We start from the raw sequence: 21,347 nt of genomic DNA on the forward strand, positions 1-21,347 counted from the left end.
CCCATGTATGACACACTACACCCCCTACCTGTGTGTGTGTGTTTGTGTGTGTGACACCCTGTAACCCACTAACCCCCCCATGTATGACACTGCACCCCCTACCTGTATGTGTGACACCCTGTAACCCACTAACCCCCCATGTATGACACACTACACCCCCTACCTGTGTGTATGTGACACCCTGTACCACCCTAACCCCCCATGTATGACACACTACACCCCCAACCTGTGTGTGTGACACCCTGTATCCCACTAACCCCCCATGTATGACACACTACACCCCCTACCTGTGTGTATGTGACACCCTGTACCACCCTAACCCCCCATGTATGACACACTACACCCCCTACCTGTGTGTGTGTGTGTGTGTGTGTGTGTGTGTGTGTGTGTGTGTGTGTGTGTGACACCCTGTATCCCACTAACCCCCCATGTATGACACACTACACCCCCTACCTGTGTGTGTGTGACACCCTGTATCACCCTAACCCCCCCATGTATGACACACTACACCCCCAACCTGTGTGTGTGTGTGTGTGTGTGTGTGTGTGTGTGTGTGTGTGTGCGACACCCTGTAACCCACTAACCCCCCATGTATGACACACTACACCCCCTACCTGTGTGTGTGACACCCTGTATCCCACTAACCCCCCATGTATGACACACTACACCCCCTACCTGTATGTGTGACACCCTGTATCCCACTAACCCCCCATGTATGACACACTACACCCCCTACCTGTGTGTGTGACACCCTGTACCACCCTAACCCCCCATGTATGACACACTACACCCCCTACCTGTGTGTGTGTGACACCCTGTATCCCACTAACCCCCCATGTATGACACACTACACCCCCTACCTGTGTGTGTGACACCCTGTATCCCACTAACCCCCCATGTATGACACACTACACCCCCTACCTGTGTGTGTGTGACACCCTGTACCACCCTAACCCCCCCATGTATGACACACTACACCCCCTACCTGTGTGTGTGTGACACCCTGTACCACCCTAACCCCCCCATGTATGACACACTACACCCCCTACCTGTGTGTGTGTGACACCCTGTATCACCCTAACCCCCCATGTATGACACACTACACCCCCAACCTGTGTGTGTGTGACACCCTGTAACCCACTAACCCCCCATGTATGACACACTACACCCCCTACCTGTGTGTGTGACACCCTGTATCCCACTAACCCCCATGTATGACACACTACACCCCCCTACCTGCATGTGTGACACCCTGTATCCCACTAACCCCCCATGTATGACACACTACACCCCCTACCTGTGTGTGTGACACCCTGTACCACCCTAACCCCCCATGTATGACACACTACACCCCCTACCTGTGTGTGTGACACCCTGTACCACCCTAACCCCCCATGTATGACACACTACACCCCCAACCTGTGTGTGCGACACCCTGTACCACCCTAACCCCCCATGTATGACAAACTACACCCCCTACCTGTGTGTGTGACACCCTGTAACCCACTGACCCCCCATGTATGACACACTACACCCCCCTACCTGTGTGTGTGTGTGTGTGTGTGTGTGTGTGTGTGTGTGTGTGTGTGTGTGTGTGACACCCTGTAACCCACTAGCCCCCCATGTATGACACACTACACCCCCTACCTGTGTGTGTGACACCCTGTATCCCACTAACCCCCCATGTATGACACACTACACCCCCTACCTGTGTGTGTGTGTGTGTGTGTGTGACACCCTGTAACCCACTAACCCCCCATGTATGACACTACACCACTACCTGTGTGTGTGTGTGTGTGTGTGTGTGTGTGTGTGTGTGTGTGTGTGTGTGTGTGTGTGTGTGACACCCTGTAACCCACTAGCCCCCCATGTATGACACACTACACCCCCCTACCTGTGTGTGTGACACCCTGTAACCCACTAGCCCCCCATGTATGACACACTACACCCCCTACCTGTGTGTGTGACACCCTGTAACCCACTAGCCCCCCATGTATGACACACTACACCCCCTACCTGTGTGTGTGACACCCTGTATCCCACTAACCCCCCATGTATGACACACTACACCCCCTACCTGTGTGTGTGTGACACCCTGTAACCAACTAACCCCCCATGTATGACACACTACACCCCCTACCTGTGTGTGTGACACCCTGTAACCCACTAACCCCCCCATGTATGACACACTACACCCCCTACCTGTGTGTGTGACACCCTGTACCAGCCTAACCCCACATGTATGACACACTACACCCCCTACCTGTGTGTGTGACACCCTGTACCAGCCTAACCCCCCCATGTATGACACACTACACCCCCTACCTGTGTGTGTGTGACACCCTGTATCACCCTAACCCCCCATGTATGACACACTACACCCCCAACCTGTGTGTGTGTGACACCCTGTAACCCACTAACCCCCCCATGTATGACACACTACACCCCCTACCTGTGTGTGTGACACCCTGTATCCCACTAACCCCCATGTATGACACACTACACCCCCTACCTGCATGTGTGACACCCTGTATCCCACTAACCCCCCATGTATGACACACTACACCCCCTACCTGTGTGTGTGACACCCTGTACCACCCTAACCCCCCCATGTATGACACACTACACCCCCTACCTGTATGCGTGACACCCTGTACCACCCTAACCCCCCATGTATGACACACTACACCCCCTACCTGTGTGTGTGACACCCTGTACCACCCTAACCCCCCATGTATGACACACTACACCCCCAACCTGTGTGTGCGACACCCTGTACCACCCTAACCCCCCATGTATGACAAACTACACCCCCTACCTGTGTGTGTGACACCCTGTAACCCACTGACCCCCCATGTATGACACACTACACCCCCTACCTGTGTGTGTGTGTGTGTGTGTGTGTGTGTGTGTGTGTGTGTGTGTGTGTGACACCCTGTAACCCACTAGCCCCCCATGTATGACACACTACACCCCCTACCTGTGTGTGTGACACCCTGTATCCCACTAACCCCCCCATGTATGACACACTACACCCCCTACCTGTGTGTGTGTGTGTGTGTGTGTGTGTGTGTCACCCTGTAACCCACTAACCCCCCATGTATGACACTACACCCCCTACCTGTGTGTGTGTGTGTGACACCCTGTAACCCACTAGCCCCCCATGTATGACACACTATACCCCCTACCTGTGTGTGCGACACCCTGTAACCCACTAGCCCCCCATGTATGACACACTACACCCCCTACCTGTGTGTGTGACACCCTGTATCCCACTAACCCCCCATGTATGACACACTACACCCCCTACCTGTGTGTGTGTGTGTGTGTGTGTGTGTGTGTGTGTCACCCTGTAACCCACTAACCCCCCATGTATGACACTACACCCCCTACCTGTGTGTGTGTGTGTGACACCCTGTAACCCACTAGCCCCCCATGTATGACACACTATACCCCCTACCTGTGTGTGCGACACCCTGTAACCCACTAGCCCCCCATGTATGACACACTACACCCCCTACCTGTGTGTGTGACACCCTGTAACCCACTAGCCCCCCATGTATGACACACTACACCCCCTACCTGTGTGTGTGACACCCTGTATCCCACTAACCCCCCATGTATGACACACTACACCCCCTACCTGTGTGTGTGTGACACCCTGTAACCCACTAACCCCCCATGTATGAAACACTACACCCCCCTACCTGTGTGTGTGACACCCTGTAACCCACTAACCCCCCATGTATGACACACTACACCCCCTACCTGTGTGTGTGACACCCTGTACCAGCCTAACCCCCCATGTATGACACACTACACCCCCCTACCTGTGTGTGTGACACCCTGTACCAGCCTAACCCCCCATGTATGACACACTACACCCCCCTACCTGTGTGTGTGACACCCTGTACCAGCCTAACCCCCCATGTATGACACACTACAACCCCCTACCTGTGTGTGTGTGACACCCTGTAACCCACTAACCCCCCATGTATGACACACTACACCCCCAACCTGTGTGTGTGTGACACCCTGTACCACCCTAACCCCCCATGTATGACACACTACACCCCCAACCTGTGTGTGTGTGTGACACCCTGTACCACCCTAACCCCCCATGTATGACACACTACAAACCCTACCTCTGTGCGTGTCTGTGTGTGTGAACCTGTACCCCACATGTAAGAAACAGTGTATACCCCCTACCCTGTGTGTGTGTGTCACCGTGTGTGTGTGTGTCACCCTATGTGTGTGTGTCACCCTGTGTGTGTGTGTGTGTCACAGTGTGTGTGTGTGTCACCCTGTGTGTGTGTCACCGTGTATATGTGTGTCACTGTGTGTGTGTGTGTCACCCTGTGTGTGTGTCACCCTGTGTGTGTGTGTCACCCTGTGTGTGTGCGTCACCCTGTGTGTGTGCGTCACCCTGTGTGTGTGCGTCACCCTGTGTGTGTGCGTCACCCTGTGTATGTGTGTCACCCTGTGTGTCTGTCACCCTGTGTGTGTGTCACCCTGTGTGTGTGCGTCACCCTGTGTATGTGTGTCACCCTGTGTGTGTGTGTGTGTGTGTGTGTCACCCTGTGTATGTGTGTCACCCTGTGTGTGTGTGTGTGTATGTGTGTGTCACACCGTGTGTGTGTGTGTGTGTGTGTGAGTGTCACCCTGTGTGTGTGTGTCACCCTGTGTGTGTGCGTCACCCTGTGTATGTGTGTCACCCTGTGTGTCTGTCACCCTGTGTGTGTGTCACCCTGTGTGTGTGCGTCACCATGTGTATGTGTGTCACCCTGTGTGTCTGTCACCCTGTGTGTGTGTCACCCTGTGTGTGTGCGTCACCCTGTGTGTGTGTGTCACCCTGTGTGTGTGTGTGTGTGTGTCACCCTGTGTATGTGTGTCACCCTGTGTGTGTGTGTGTGTGTGTGTGTGTGTGTGTCACACCGTGTGTGTGTGTGTGTGTGTGTGTCACACCGTGTGTGTGTATGTGTGTCACCGTGTGTGTGTGTGTCACCCTGTGTGTGTGTGTCACCCTGTGTGTGTGTGAGTGTGTCACCCTGTGTGTGTGTGTGTGTGTGTGTCACCCTGTGTGTGTGTGTGTGTGTGTGTGTGTGTGAGTGTCACCCTGTGTGTGTGTGTCACCCTGTGTGTGTGTATCACCCTGTGTGTGTGTGTCACCGTATATGTATGTGTATCACCCTGTATGTGTATCACCCTGTATGTGTCACCCTGTATGTGTATCACCCTGTATGTGTCACCCTGTATGTGTATCACCCTGTATGTGTCACCCTGTATGTGTATCACCCTGTATGTGTCACCCTGTATGTGTATCACCCTGTATGTGTATCACCCTGTATGTGTATCACCCTGTGTGTGTATCACCCTGTGCCCCCCCTCTCAGTAGAAGTTCTAGTTACGCCGCTGCCAGTACGCATAAATAATGACATTGCGCGCACACACGCCCCTGTGGCGTCACCTTGTTTCCGGCTCCTCCCACGCGCACGACCTTGTCCGGGTTTATAGCGGCGATACAATCATTCACCAGCTTGCTGCTGTGAGACCTGGTGGTGGTGACAATGTGCTGGCCTGCCGGGACTTCTTTCAGCTGAAAACCAAACGCTCCGAGGCCCAACACACCCCAAATAGTCCTTCCCAGCAGCGCGCTGTCACCGGCCTGTCAATGGGACAGAAATAAGATACAAGTCAGTCATTGGACACGCATTGGAATCTACATGCCTCGTGCCTCAGTGATGTCACTGAACCGTAGGGAATTACTAGGCTTAATAGTCCGCTACAAAGGGACGGACTACTTTGTGTGACGGCACTACTTCCTCACATCTGTAAGGGATTGTCCGGTATCAATAGGAAACAAACAATAATAAATGTAACGGTGTACATACATTTCATATAATATCAAGCAACTGACAATACTCCGCTGCCAGTCCCCGGCGTGCCCATCATACCAGTCACTGACAACACTCCTCTGCCAGTCCCCGGCGTGCCCATCATACCAGTCACTGACAACACTCCTCTGCCAGTCCCCGGCGTGCCCATCATACCAGTCACTGACAACACTCCGCTGCCAGTCCCCGGCGTGCCCATCATACCAGTTACTGACAATACTCCACTGCCAGTCCCCGCTGTACCCATCATACCAGTCACTGACAACACTCAGCTGCCAGTCCCCAGCGTGCCCATCATACCAGTCACTGACAACACTCCGCTGCCAGTCCCCGGCGTGCCCATCATACCAGTTACTGACAACACTCCACTGCCAGTCCCCGCTGTACCCATCATACCAGTCACTGACAACACTTCACTGCCAGTCCCCGGCGTGCCCATCATACCAGTCACTGACAACACTCCGCTGCCAGTCCCTGCTGTGCCCATCATACCAGTCACTGACAACACTCCTCTGCCAGTCCCCGGCGTGTCCATCATACCAGTCACTGACAACACTCCGCTGCCAGTCCCCAGCGTTTCCATCATACCAGTCACTGACAACACTCCGCTGCCAGTCCCCGGCGTGCCCATCATACCAGTTACTGACAATACTCCACTGCCAGTCCCCGGCGTGCCCATCATACCAGTCACTGACAACACTCCGCTGCCAGTCCCCGGCGTGCCCATCATACCAGTCACTGACAATACTCCACTGCCAGTCCCCGCTGTACCCATCATACCAGTCACTGACAACACTCCGCTGCCAGTCCCCGGCGTGCCCATCATACCAGTCACTGACAACACTCCGCTGCCAGTCCCCGGCGTGCCCATCATACCCGTCACTGACAACACTCCGCTGCCAGTCCGTGGCGTGCCCATCATACCAGTCACTGACAACACTCCGCTGCCAGTCCCCGGCGTGCCCATCATACCAGTCACTGACAATACTCCGCTGCCAGTCCCCGGCGTGCCCATCATACCAGTCACTGACAACACTCCGCTGCCAGTCCCCGGCGTGCCCATCATACCAGTCACTGACAACACTCCGCTGCCAGTCCCCGGCGTGCCCATCATACCAGTCACTGACAACACTCCGCTGCCAGTCCCCGGCGTGCCCATCATACCAGTCACTGACAACACTCCTCTGCCAGTCCCCGGCGTGCCCATCATACCAGTCACTGACAACACTCCGCTGCCAGTCCCTGCTGTGCCCATCATACCAGTCACTGACAACACTCCGCTGCCAGTCCCCGGCGTGCCCATCATACCAGTCACTGACAACACTCCGCTGCCAGTCCCCGGCGTGCCCATCATACCAGTCACTGACAACACTCCGCTGCCAGTCCCCGGCGTGCCCATCATACCAGTCACTGACAACACTCCGCTGCCAGTCCCCGGCGTGCCCATCATACCAGTCACTGATAACACTCCGCTGCCAGTCCCCAGCATGTCCATCATACCAGTCACTGACAACACTCCGCTGCCAGTCCCCGGCATGTCCATCATACCAGTCACTGATAACACTCCGCTGCCAGTCCCCAGCGTGTCCATCATACCAGTCACTGACAACACTCCGCTGCCAGTCCCCGGTGTGCCCATCATACCAGTCACTGACAACACTCCGCTGCCAGTCCCCGGCGTGCCCATCATACCAGTCACTGATAACACTCCGCTGCCAGTCCCCAGCGTGTCCATCATACCAGTCACTGACAACACTCCGCTGCCAGTCCCCGGTGTGCCCATCATACCAGTCACTGACAACACTCCGCTACCAATCCCCGGCGTGCCCATCATACCAGTCACTGACAACACTCCGCTGCTAGTCCCCGGCGTGCCCATCATACAAGTCACTGACAACACTCCGCTGCCAGTCCCCAGCGTGTCCATCATACCAGTCACTGACAACACTCCGCTGCCAGTCCCCGGCGTGCCCATCATACCAGTCACTGACAACACTCCGCTGCCAGTCCCCAGCGTGTCCATCATACCAGTCACTGACAACACTCCGCTGCCAGTCCCTGCTGTGCCCATCATACCAGTCACTGACAACACTCCGCTGCCAGTCCCCGGTGTGTCCATCATACCAGTCACTGACAACACTCCGCTGCCAGTCCCCGGTGTGTCCATCATACCAGTCACTGACAACACTCCGCTGCCAGTCCCCGGCGTGCCCATCATACCAGTCACTGACAATACTCCACTGCCAGTCCCCAGCGTGCCCATCATACCAGTCACTGACAACACTCCTCTGCCAGTCCCTGGCGTGCCCATCATACCAGTCACTGACAACACTCCTCTGCCAGTCCCCGGCGTGCCCATCATACCAGTCACTGACAACACTCCTCTGCCAGTCCCTGGCGTGCCCATCATACCAGTCACTGACAACACTCCTCTGCCAGTCCCCGGCGTGCCCATCATACCAGTCACTGACAACACTCCACTGCCAGTCCCTGGCGTGCCCATCATACCAGTCACTGACAACACTCCTCTGCCAGTCCCCGGCGTGCCCATCATACCAGTCACTGACAACACTCCGCTACCAATCCCCGGCATGCCCATCAAACCAGTCGCTGACAACACTCCGCTGCCAGTCCCCGGCGTGTCCATCATACTAGTCACTGACAACACTCCGCTGCCAGTCCCCAGCGTTTCCATCATACCAGTCACTGACAACACTCCGCTACCAATCCCCGGCATGCCCATCAAACCAGTCACTGACAACACTCCGCTGCCAGTCCCCAGCGTTTCCATCATACCAGTCACTGACAACACTCCGCTACCAATCCCCGGCATGCCCATCAAACCAGTCACTGACAACACTCCGCTGCCAGTCCCCGGCGTGCCCATAATACCAGTCACTGACAACACTCCGCTGCCAGTCCCCAGCGTGTCCATCATACCAGTCACTGACAACACTCTGCTGCCAGTCCCCGGCGTGCCCATCATACCAGTCACTGACAACACTCCGCTGCCAGTCCCTGCTGTGCCCATCATACCAGTCACTGACAACACTCCGCTGCCAGTCCCCGGCGTGCCCATCATACCAGTCACTGACAATACTCCGCTGCCAGTCCCCGGTGTGCCCATCATACCAGTCACTGACAACACTCCGCTGCCAGTCCCCGGTGTGCCCATCATACCAGTCACTGATAACACTCCGCTGCCAGTCCCCAGCGTGTCCATCATACCAGTCACTGACAACACTCCGCTGCTAGTCCCCGGCGTGCCCATCATACCAGTCACTGACAACACTCCGCTGCCAGTCCGTGGCATGCCCATCATACCAGTCACTGACAACACTCCGCTGCCAGTCCCCGGCGTGTCCATCATACCAGTCACTGACAACACTCCGCTGCCAGTCCGTGGCATGCCCATCATACCAGTCACTGACAACACTCCGCTGCCAGTCCCCGGCGTGCCCATCATACCAGTCACTGACAACACTCCGCTGCCAGTCCCCGGCGTGTCCATCATACCAGTCACTGACAACACTCCGCTGCCAGGCCCCGGCGTGCCCATCATACCAGTCACTGACAACACTCCGCTGCCAGTCCCTGCTGTGCCCATCATACCCGTCACTGACAACACTCCGCTGCCAGTCCCCGGTGTGCCCATCATACCAGTCACTATATACAGATTGCAGCAATTATTTATTATTAGTAATGATACACTATCCTGTAATGATACACTACCCGGTAATTATACACTACCCGGTTATTATACACTACCCGGTTATTATACACTACCTGTAACTGGCAATGATACACTACCCGGTTATTATACACTACCCGGTTATTATACACTACCCGGTTATTATACACTACCTGTAACTGGCAATGATACACTACCCGGTTATTATATACTACATGGTAATTATACACTACGTGGTTATTATACACTACATGGTTATTATACACTACATGGTTATTATACACTTCCCGGTTATTATACACTACCTGTAACTGGCAATGATACACTACCCGGTTATTATATACTACATGGTAATTATACACTACGTGGTTATTATACACTACATGGTTATTATACACTACATGGTTATTATACACTTCCCGGTTATTATACACTACGTGGTTATTATACACTACGTGGTTATTATACAATACCTGGTTATTATACACTACATGGTAATTATACACTACCTGTACCTGGTAATTATACACTACCTGGTAATTATAGTAGGGTTGGTTTATCACCCCGGCAATCGCTTTTCCTTCATACGCAATCCCAATCAAGACAGTTACATGGTCCAGAAGACCTAGAGTACATATAGAGGATGATATTAGGTTGAACATTTTGGAAAATAATTCTGTCTACATTTCTTCTCACTATTTCATTGAAATATCTCACATAGGAACCAGGGAGGTGTACAGAAAGGAGAGTGGATCACTGGGGGAACGGATTACAATCACGTAAAGAGTAGGATTTAAAAAGAAAAAACAAACTCCCCCATACATCACCAATCACAAAAATACAATATGCAGATTCTGAGATTTCCCACCCCAGATTTAAAGATTCCCCAATCCAATAATCTGCGCCCACGTATTACAGATGTGTGTCAGGGATCTGCAGATCATTTTCCGGCCCATCAGTTTACTAGAAACGGTCTGCAAATCTGTGATTGTTACCATACACCAGCAATCTACAGCCCCAACTGATCTGCGATTGTTACCATACACCAGCAATCTACAGCCCCTACTGATCTGCGATTGTTACCATACACCGGCAATCTACAGCCCCTACTGATCTGCGATTGTTACCATACACCGGCAATCTACAGCCCCTACTGATCTGCGATTGTTACCATACACCAGCAATCTACAGCCCCTACTGATCTGCGATTGTTACCATACACCAGCAATCTACAGCCCCAACTGATCTGCGATTGTTACCATACACCGGCAATCTACAGCCCCAACTGATCTGCGATTGTTACCATACACCAGCAATCTACAGCCCCAACTGATCTGCGATTGTTACCATACACCGGCAATCTACAGCCCCTACTGATCTGCGATTGTTACCATACACCGGCAATCTACAGCCCCAACTGATCTGCGATTGTTACCATACACCGGCATTCTACAGCCCCACTGATCTGCGATTGTTACCTTACACCGGCAATCTACAGCCCCAGCTGATCTGCGATTGTTACCATACACCAGCAATCTACAGCCCCAACTGATCTGCGATTGTTACCATACACCAGCAATCTACAGCCCCAACTGATCTGCGATTGTTACCATACACAGGCAATCTACAGCCCCAACTGATCTGCGATTGTTACCATACACCAGCAATCTACAGCCCCAACTGATCTGCGATTGTTACCATACACCGGCAATCTACAGCCCCAGCTGATCTGCGATTGTTACCATACACCAGCAATCTACAGCCCCAACTGATCTGCGATTGTTACCATACACCGGCAATCTACAGCCCCAACTGATCTGCGATTGTTACCATACACCGGCAACCTACAGCCCCAACTGATCTGCGATTGTTACCATACACCGGCAATCTACAGCCCCAACTGATCTGCGATTGTTACCATACACCGGCAACCTACAGCCCCAACTGATCTGCGATTGTTACCATACACCAGCAATCTACAGCCCCTACTGATCTGCGATTGTTACCATACACCGGCAATCTACAGCCCCAACTGATCTGCGATTGTTACCATACACCGGCAATCTACAGCCCCAACTGATCTGCGATTGTTACCATACACCGGCAATCTACAGCCCCTACTGATCTGCGATTGTTACCATACACCGGCAATCTACAGCCCCAACTGATCTGCGATTGTTACCATACACCGGCAATCTACAGCCCCTACTGATCTGCGATTGTTACCATACACCGGCAATCTACAGCCCCTACTGATCTGCGATTGTTACCATACACCGGCAATCTACAGCCCCAGATGATCTGCGATTGTTACCATACACCGGCAACCTACAGCCCCAACTGATCTGCGATTGTTACCATACACCAGCAATCTAGAGCCCCAACTGATCTGCGATTGTTACCATACACCGGCAATCTACAGCCCCAACTGATCTGCGATTGTTACCATACACTAGCAATCTACAGCCCCAACTGATCTGCGATTGTTACCATACACCGGCAATCTACAGCCCCAACTGATCTGCAATTGTTACCATACACCGGCAATCTACAGCCCCAACTGATCTGCAATTGTTACCATACACCGGCAATCTACAGCCCCAACTGATCTGCAATTGTTACCATACACCAGCAATCTACAGCCCCAACTGATCTGCGATTGTTACCATACACCAGCAATCTACAGCCCCAACTGATCTGCGATTGTTACCATACACCGGTGTCAAAGTCAGAAAAATGTCTCTATGCACGTTGCCATATTTGCACCGCACACTGGTCCGTGCTGCGCATGCGTACGCTCTCCCGTGAAGGCGCATACCCGCAATAGCGTGCACTCGCAGGCGCGGTATGCGTATTTACGGTAGAGTTTATGTAGTCGTAGCGTGCGACTCATTCGTTACATATTTTCACAATTAATGTAGTTTATAGATCATGATCCCTTTGATAGTTTCTGAAAGTTTGGTTAATATAGAAGGTCCCTGAGCTAAGGAATCCCTCTTTGTATCGTACGAAGGGTCTAACAGGAATCATACAGCAGTGTTTGGTACCCATCGGAAGAGTATTTAATTAGCAATATTCCGGTGTTGGTTTGGAGCGTATTAATCGCTCGTGCGAATAGTTATGGACATAAAAAGTTTATGTCCATTTCTACTATTTACTCATACTCAAGTATGCGGCGGGAAACCTAGTTCCCCACCCACCTGAGCTGTTTGAAATCGTCACAGCCCACCTGTATGAATCAACCTATGACCTTTTGTTGTGATACAGGGTCGAATTCCTTCATCCAATGGACAATGGGATTGTAGGGACTATGAGATTGCATTGTGTGTGGGGCATAAATAGGCAGGCCGACCACATCCAGCTCTCACTCTTCAACGGTTCTCATTGCTGAAAATCGGGTGCTGGATGTCCAGGCGCATGCGATCGTTTCCCCTTGTGCGTAAGTTTTCTCTCCGTAATCATTGTCTTTCTGTGAGCCAATTTCTCTCATCTCTCTCCGTCTCTCTCTCTCTTTCCCTTCTCTTTCTCTCGTATCTCCCCTAGACTAGTATTGTATTGTATTAGATAGTATTGTATTTTGGTTAGGAAGTCTTTGTTATATTGTAGTGTATCATTTGTACTGTGATCCCCTTTTACAAATATATTAGATATAATACAGTTAATAGGCTTTGGAACCTAAACCAGTATCTGTGTATTTTCTATAGTGTTAAGTGTTCACTTGAGCGTCGGTGACGCTCAAGCAGCTTTGTAGTTAGTCAGGTTACACAAGGTTGCACTTACACCCTGTACTCACATTAAGGTATTCTGTGTATATCATTGTTGAAAGGTTTAATATCGAAGTATAGTGCTGTGAGCGTCTGCATCGCTGGTGACCTCCTCGTGGTCTCGAGCGAACGCTACGCTACAGCGAATCATTACTCTAGTCATAACCAATAACGTGTCCTGTGATCACTGGGCCGTGAGCGAACGTGACGCTTGAGCGTCTCGCTTACTGCTGAGCGATCGTTACGCAAATAGCGTACCATTACGGTACTTCTTAAGTAAAACAGCGTACAGTGTTCTTAGACTTCATAAAGGGTTGTTTATACGACAAAGGAATTTAGCATTGTCACCGGCAATCTACAGCCCCAACTGATCTGCGATTGTTACCATACACCAGCAATCTACAGCCCCAACTGATCTGCGATTGTTACCATACACCGGCAATCTACAGCCCCAACTGATCTGCAATTGTTACCATACACCAGCAATCTACAGCCCCAACTGATCTGCGATTGTTACTATACACCGGCAATCTACAGCCCCAACTGATCTGCGATTGTTACCATACACTAGCAATCTACAGCCCCAACTGATCTGCGATTGTTACCATACACCGGCAATCTACAGCCCCTACTGATCTGCGATTGTTACCATACACCAGCAATCTACAGCCCCAACTGATCTGCGATTGTTACCATACACCGGCAATCTACAGCCCCTACTGATCTGCGATTGTTACCATACACCGGCAATCTACAGCCCCTACTGATCTGCGATTGTTACCATACACCGGCAATCTACAGCCCCAACTGATCTGCGATTGTTAACCATACACCAGCAATCTACAGCCCCAACTGATCTGCGATTGTTACCATACACCAGCAATCTACAGCCCCAACTGATCTGCGATTGTTACCATACACTAGCAATCTACAGCCCCAACTGATCTGCGATTGTTACCATACACCGGCAATCTACAGCCCCAACTGATCTGCGATTGTTACCATACACCAGCAATCTACAGCCCCAACTGATCAGCGATTGTTACCATACACCAGCAATCTACAGCCCCAACTGATCTGCGATTGTTACCATACACCGGCAATCTACAGCCCCAACTGATCTGCGATTATTACCATACACCGGCAATCTACAGCCCTAACTGATCTGCGATTGTTACCATACACCGGCAATCTACAGCCCCAACTGATCTGCGATTGTTACCATACACCGGCAATCTACAGCCCCAGCTGATCTGCGATTGTTACCATACACCGGCAATCTACAGCCCTAACTGATCTGCGATTGTTACCATACACCGGCAATCTACAGCCCTAACTGATCTGCGATTGTTACCATATACCGGCAATCTACAGCCCCAACTGATCTGCGATTGTTACCATACACCGGCAATCTACAGCCCCAACTGATCTGCGATTGTTACCATACACCGGCAATCTACAGCCCCAACTGATCTGCGATTGTTACTATACACCAGCGATCTACAGCCCCAACTGATCTGCGATTGTTACCATATACCGGCAATCTACAGCCCCAACTGATCTGCGATTGTTACCATACACCGGCAATCTACAGCCCCAACTGATCTGCGATTGTTACCATACACCGGCAATCTACAGCCCCAACTGATCTGCGATTGTTACCATACACCGGCAACCTACAGCCCCTACTGATCTGCGATTGTTACCATACACCGGCAATCTACAGCCCCAACGGATCTGCGATTGTTACCATACACCAGCAATCTACAGCCCCAACTGATCTGCGATTGTTACCATATACCGGCAATCTACAGCCCCAGCTGATCTGCGATTGTTACCATACACCGGCAATCTACAGCCCTAACTGATCTGCGATTGTTACCATACACCAGCAATCAACAGCCCCAACTGATCTGCGATTGTTACCATACACCGGCAATCTACAGCCCTAACTGATCTGCGATTGTTACCATACACCGGCAATCTACAGCCCCAACTGATCTGCGATTGTTACCATACACCGGCAATCTACAGCCCCTACTGATCTGCGATTGTTACCATACACCGGCAATCTACAGCCCCTACTGATCTGCGATTGTTACCATACACCGGCAATCTACAGCCCCAACTGATCTGCGATTGTTACCATACACCGGCAATCTACAGCCCCAACTGATCTGCGATTGTTACCATACACCAGCAATCTAGAGCCCCAACTGATCTGCGATTGTTACCATACACCGGCAACCTACAGCCCCTACTGATCTGCGATTGTTACCATACACCGGCAATCTACAGCCCCAACGGATCTGCGATTGTTACCATACACCAGCAATCTACAGCCCCAACTGATCTGCGATTGTTACCATATACCGGCAATCTACAGCCCCACTGATCTGCGATTGTTACCATACACCGGCAATCTACAGCCCCAGCTGATCTGCGATTGTTACCATACACCGGCAATCTACAGCCCTAACTGATCTGCGATTGTTACCATACACCGGCAATCTACAGCCCCAGCTGATCTGCGATTGTTACCATACACCAGCAATCTACAGCCCCAACTGATCTGCGATTGTTACCATACACCGGCAATCTACAGCCCCTACTGATCTGCGATTGTTACCATACACAAGCAATCTACAGCCCCAACTGATCTGCGATTGTTACCATACACCAGCAATCTACAGCCCCAACTGATCTGCGATTGTTACCATATACCGGCAATCTACAGCCCCTACTGATCTGCGATTGTTACCATACACCAGCAATCTACAGCCCCTACTGATCTGCGATTGTTACCATACACCGGCAATCTACAGCCCCTACTGATCTGCGATTGTTACCATACACCGGCAATCTAGAGCCCCAACTGATCTGCGATTGTTACCATACACCGGCAACCTACAGCCCCTACTGATCTGCGATTGTTACCATACACCGGCAATCTACAGCCCCAGCTGATCTGCGATTGTTACCATACACCAGCAATCTACAGCCCCAGCTGATCTGCGATTGTTACCATACACCGGCAATCTACAGCCCCTACTGATCTGCGATTGTTACCATACACCAGCAATCTACAGCCCCAACGGATCTGCGATTGTTACCATACACCGGCAATCTACAGCCCTAACTGATCTGCGATTGTTACCATACACCAGCAATCTACAGCCCCAACTGATCTGCGATTGTTACCATACACCGGCAATCTACAGCCCCTACTGATCTGCGATTGTTACCATACACCAGCAATCTAGAGCCCCAACTGATCTGCGATTGTTACCATACACCGGCAACCTACAGCCCCTACTGATCTGCGATTGTTACCATACACCAGCAATCTACAGCCCCAACTGATCTGCGATTGTTACCATACACCAGCAATCTACAGCCCCAACTGATCTGCGATTGTTACCATACACCGGCAATCTACAGCCCCTACTGATCTGCGATTGTTACCATACACCAGCAATCTACAGCCCCTACTGATCTGCGATTGTTACCATACACCAGCAATCTACAGCCCCTACTGATCTGCGATTGTTACCATACACCAGCAATCTAGAGCCCCAGCTGATCTGCGATTGTTACCATACACCAGCAATCTACAGCCCCAGCTGATCTGCGATTGTTACCATACACCGGCAATCTACAGCCCCAGCTGATCTGCGATTGTTACCATACACCGGCAACCTACAGCCCCTACTGATCTGCGATTGTTACCATACACCAGCAATCTACAGCCCCAACTGATCTGCGATTGTTACCATACACCGGCAATCTACAGCCCCTACTGATCTGCGATTGTTACCATACACCAGCAATCTACAGCCCCAACTGATCTGCGATTGTTACCATACACCGGCAATCTACAGCCCCTACTGATCTGCGATTGTTACCATACACCAGCAATCTACAGCCCCAGCTGATCTGCGATTGTTACCATACACCGGCAATCTACAGCCCCTACTGATCTGCGATTGTTACCATACACCGGCAATCTACAGCCCCAGCTGATCTGCGATTGTTACCATACACCAGCAATCTACAGCCCCAACTGATCTGCGATTGTTACCATACACCAGCAATCTAGAGCCCCAACTGATCTGCGATTGTTACCATACACCGGCAATCTACAGCCCCAGCTGATCTGCGATTGTTACCATACACCGGCAATCTACAGCCCCAACTGATCTGCGATTGTTACCATACACCAGCAATCTAGAGCCCCAACTGATCTGCGATTGTTACCATACACCAGCAATCTACAGCCCCAGCTGATCTGCGATTGTTACCATACACCGGCAATCTACAGCCCCAGCTGATCTGCGATTGTTACCATACACCGGCAATCTACAGCCCCAACTGATCTGCGATTGTTACCATATACCGGCAATCTACAGCCCCAACTGATCTGCGATTGTTACCATACACCGGCAATCTACAGCCCCAACTGATCTGCAATTGTTACCATACACCAGCAATCTACAGCCCCAGCTGATCTGCGATTGTTACCATACACCAGCAATCTACAGCCCCAGCTGATCTGCGATTGTTACCATACACCGGCAATCTACAGCCCCTACTGATCTGCGATTGTTACCATACACCGGCAATCTACAGCCCCAACTGATCTGCAATTGTTACCTTACACCAGCAATCTACAGCCCCAACTGATCTGCGATTGTTACCATACACCAGCAATCTACAGCCCCAGCTGATCTGCGATTGTTACCATACACCGGCAATCTACAGCCCCAGCTGATCTGCGATTGTTACCATACACCGGCAATCTACAGCCCCAACTGATCTGCGATTGTTACCATATACCGGCAATCTACAGCCCCAACTGATCTGCGATTGTTACCATACACCAGCAATCTACAGCCCCAACTGATCTGCGATTGTTACCATACACCAGCAATCTACAGCCCCTACTGATCTGCGATTGTTACCATACACCAGCAATCTACAGCCCCAACGGATCTGCGATTGTTACCATACACCAGCAATCTACAGCCCCAACTGATCTGCGATTGTTACCATATACCGGCAATCTACAGCCCCAGCTGATCTGCGATTGTTACCATACACCGGCAATCTACAGCCCTAACTGATCTGCGATTGTTACCATACACCAGCAATCAACAGCCCCAACTGATCTGCGATTGTTACCATACACCGGCAATCTACAGCCCTAACTGATCTGCGATTGTTACCATACACCGGCAATCTACAGCCCCAACTGATCTGCGATTGTTACCATACACCGGCAATCTACAGCCCCTACTGATCTGCGATTGTTACCATACACCGGCAATCTACAGCCCCTACTGATCTGCGATTGTTACCATACACCGGCAATCTACAGCCCCAACTGATCTGCGATTGTTACCATACACCGGCAACCTACAGCCCCTACTGATCTGCGATTGTTACCATACACCGGCAATCTACAGCCCCAACGGATCTGCGATTGTTACCATACACCAGCAATCTACAGCCCCAACTGATCTGCGATTGTTACCATATACCGGCAATCTACAGCCCCAGCTGATCTGCGATTGTTACCATACACCGGCAATCTACAGCCCTAACTGATCTGCGATTGTTACCATACACCAGCAATCTAGAGCCCCAACTGATCTGCGATTGTTACCATACACCGGCAACCTACAGCCCCTACTGATCTGCGATTGTTACCATACACCGGCAATCTACAGCCCCAACGGATCTGCGATTGTTACCATACACCAGCAATCTACAGCCCCAACTGATCTGCGATTGTTACCATATACCGGCAATCTACAGCCCCACTGATCTGCGATTGTTACCATACACCGGCAATCTACAGCCCCAGCTGATCTGCGATTGTTACCATACACCGGCAATCTACAGCCCTAACTGATCTGCGATTGTTACCATACACCGGCAATCTACAGCCCCAGCTGATCTGCGATTGTTACCATACACCAGCAATCTACAGCCCCAACTGATCTGCGATTGTTACCATACACCGGCAATCTACAGCCCCTACTGATCTGCGATTGTTACCATACACAAGCAATCTACAGCCCCAACTGATCTGCGATTGTTACCATACACCAGCAATCTACAGCCCCAACTGATCTGCGATTGTTACCATATACCGGCAATCTACAGCCCCTACTGATCTGCGATTGTTACCATACACCAGCAATCTACAGCCCCTACTGATCTGCGATTGTTACCATACACCGGCAATCTACAGCCCCTACTGATCTGCGATTGTTACCATACACCGGCAATCTAGAGCCCCAACTGATCTGCGATTGTTACCATACACCGGCAACCTACAGCCCCTACTGATCTGCGATTGTTACCATACACCGGCAATCTACAGCCCCAGCTGATCTGCGATTGTTACCATACACCAGCAATCTACAGCCCCAGCTGATCTGCGATTGTTACCATACACCGGCAATCTACAGCCCCTACTGATCTGCGATTGTTACCATACACCAGCAATCTACAGCCCCAACGGATCTGCGATTGTTACCATACACCGGCAATCTACAGCCCTAACTGATCTGCGATTGTTACCATACACCAGCAATCTACAGCCCCAACTGATCTGCGATTGTTACCATACACCGGCAATCTACAGCCCCTACTGATCTGCGATTGTTACCATACACCAGCAATCTAGAGCCCCAACTGATCTGCGATTGTTACCATACACCGGCAACCTACAGCCCCTACTGATCTGCGATTGTTACCATACACCAGCAATCTACAGCCCCAACTGATCTGCGATTGTTACCATACACCAGCAATCTACAGCCCCAACTGATCTGCGATTGTTACCATACACCGGCAATCTACAGCCCCTACTGATCTGCGATTGTTACCATACACCAGCAATCTACAGCCCCTACTGATCTGCGATTGTTACCATACACCAGCAATCTACAGCCCCTACTGATCTGCGATTGTTACCATACACCAGCAATCTAGAGCCCCAGCTGATCTGCGATTGTTACCATACACCAGCAATCTACAGCCCCAGCTGATCTGCGATTGTTACCATACACCGGCAATCTACAGCCCCAGCTGATCTGCGATTGTTACCATACACCGGCAACCTACAGCCCCTACTGATCTGCGATTGTTACCATACACCAGCAATCTACAGCCCCAACTGATCTGCGATTGTTACCATACACCGGCAATCTACAGCCCCTACTGATCTGCGATTGTTACCATACACCAGCAATCTACAGCCCCAACTGATCTGCGATTGTTACCATACACCGGCAATCTACAGCCCCTACTGATCTGCGATTGTTACCATACACCAGCAATCTACAGCCCCAGCTGATCTGCGATTGTTACCATACACCGGCAATCTACAGCCCCTACTGATCTGCGATTGTTACCATACACCGGCAATCTACAGCCCCAGCTGATCTGCGATTGTTACCATACACCAGCAATCTACAGCCCCAACTGATCTGCGATTGTTACCATACACCAGCAATCTAGAGCCCCAACTGATCTGCGATTGTTACCATACACCGGCAATCTACAGCCCCAGCTGATCTGCGATTGTTACCATACACCAGCAATCTACAGCCCCAGCTGATCTGCGATTGTTACCATACACCGGCAATCTACAGCCCCTACTGATCTGCGATTGTTACCATACACCGGCAATCTACAGCCCCAACTGATCTGCAATTGTTACCATACACCAGCAATCTACAGCCCCAGCTGATCTGCGATTGTTACCATACACCGGCAATCTACAGCCCCTACTGATCTGCGATTGTTACCTTACACCAGCAATCTACAGCCCCAACTGATCTGCGATTGTTACCTTACACCAGCAATCTACAGCCCCAACTGATCTGCGATTGTTACCATACACCAGCAATCTACAGCCCCAGCTGATCTGCGATTGTTACCATACACCGGCAATCTACAGCCCCAGCTGATCTGCGATTGTTACCA

The 21,347-nt window shown here is 51.3% G+C and overlaps 1 protein-coding gene across 4 annotated transcripts in view; it reads right to left on the reverse strand.

Annotated features, from left to right (window-relative positions):
• BPNT1 (3'(2'), 5'-bisphosphate nucleotidase 1) overlaps positions 1-21,347 on the reverse strand; it is a 148,059-nt gene that overhangs the window by 37,107 nt on the left and 89,605 nt on the right. For all 4 annotated transcript variants that reach the window (XM_063919134.1, XM_063919135.1, XM_063919136.1 and 1 more), the window contains 2 exons: positions 10,119-10,210; positions 5,468-5,665 (listed from right to left, as the gene is read on the reverse strand). In XM_063919134.1, coding sequence (XP_063775204.1) covers positions 5,468-5,665; positions 10,119-10,210 — 290 coding nt within the window. The remainder of the gene's footprint in view (positions 1-5,467; positions 5,666-10,118; positions 10,211-21,347) is intronic.

This window comes from Pseudophryne corroboree, chromosome 4 (genome assembly GCF_028390025.1).
Source record: "Pseudophryne corroboree isolate aPseCor3 chromosome 4, aPseCor3.hap2, whole genome shotgun sequence".
Classification (NCBI taxonomy): Eukaryota; Metazoa; Chordata; class Amphibia; order Anura; family Myobatrachidae; genus Pseudophryne; species Pseudophryne corroboree.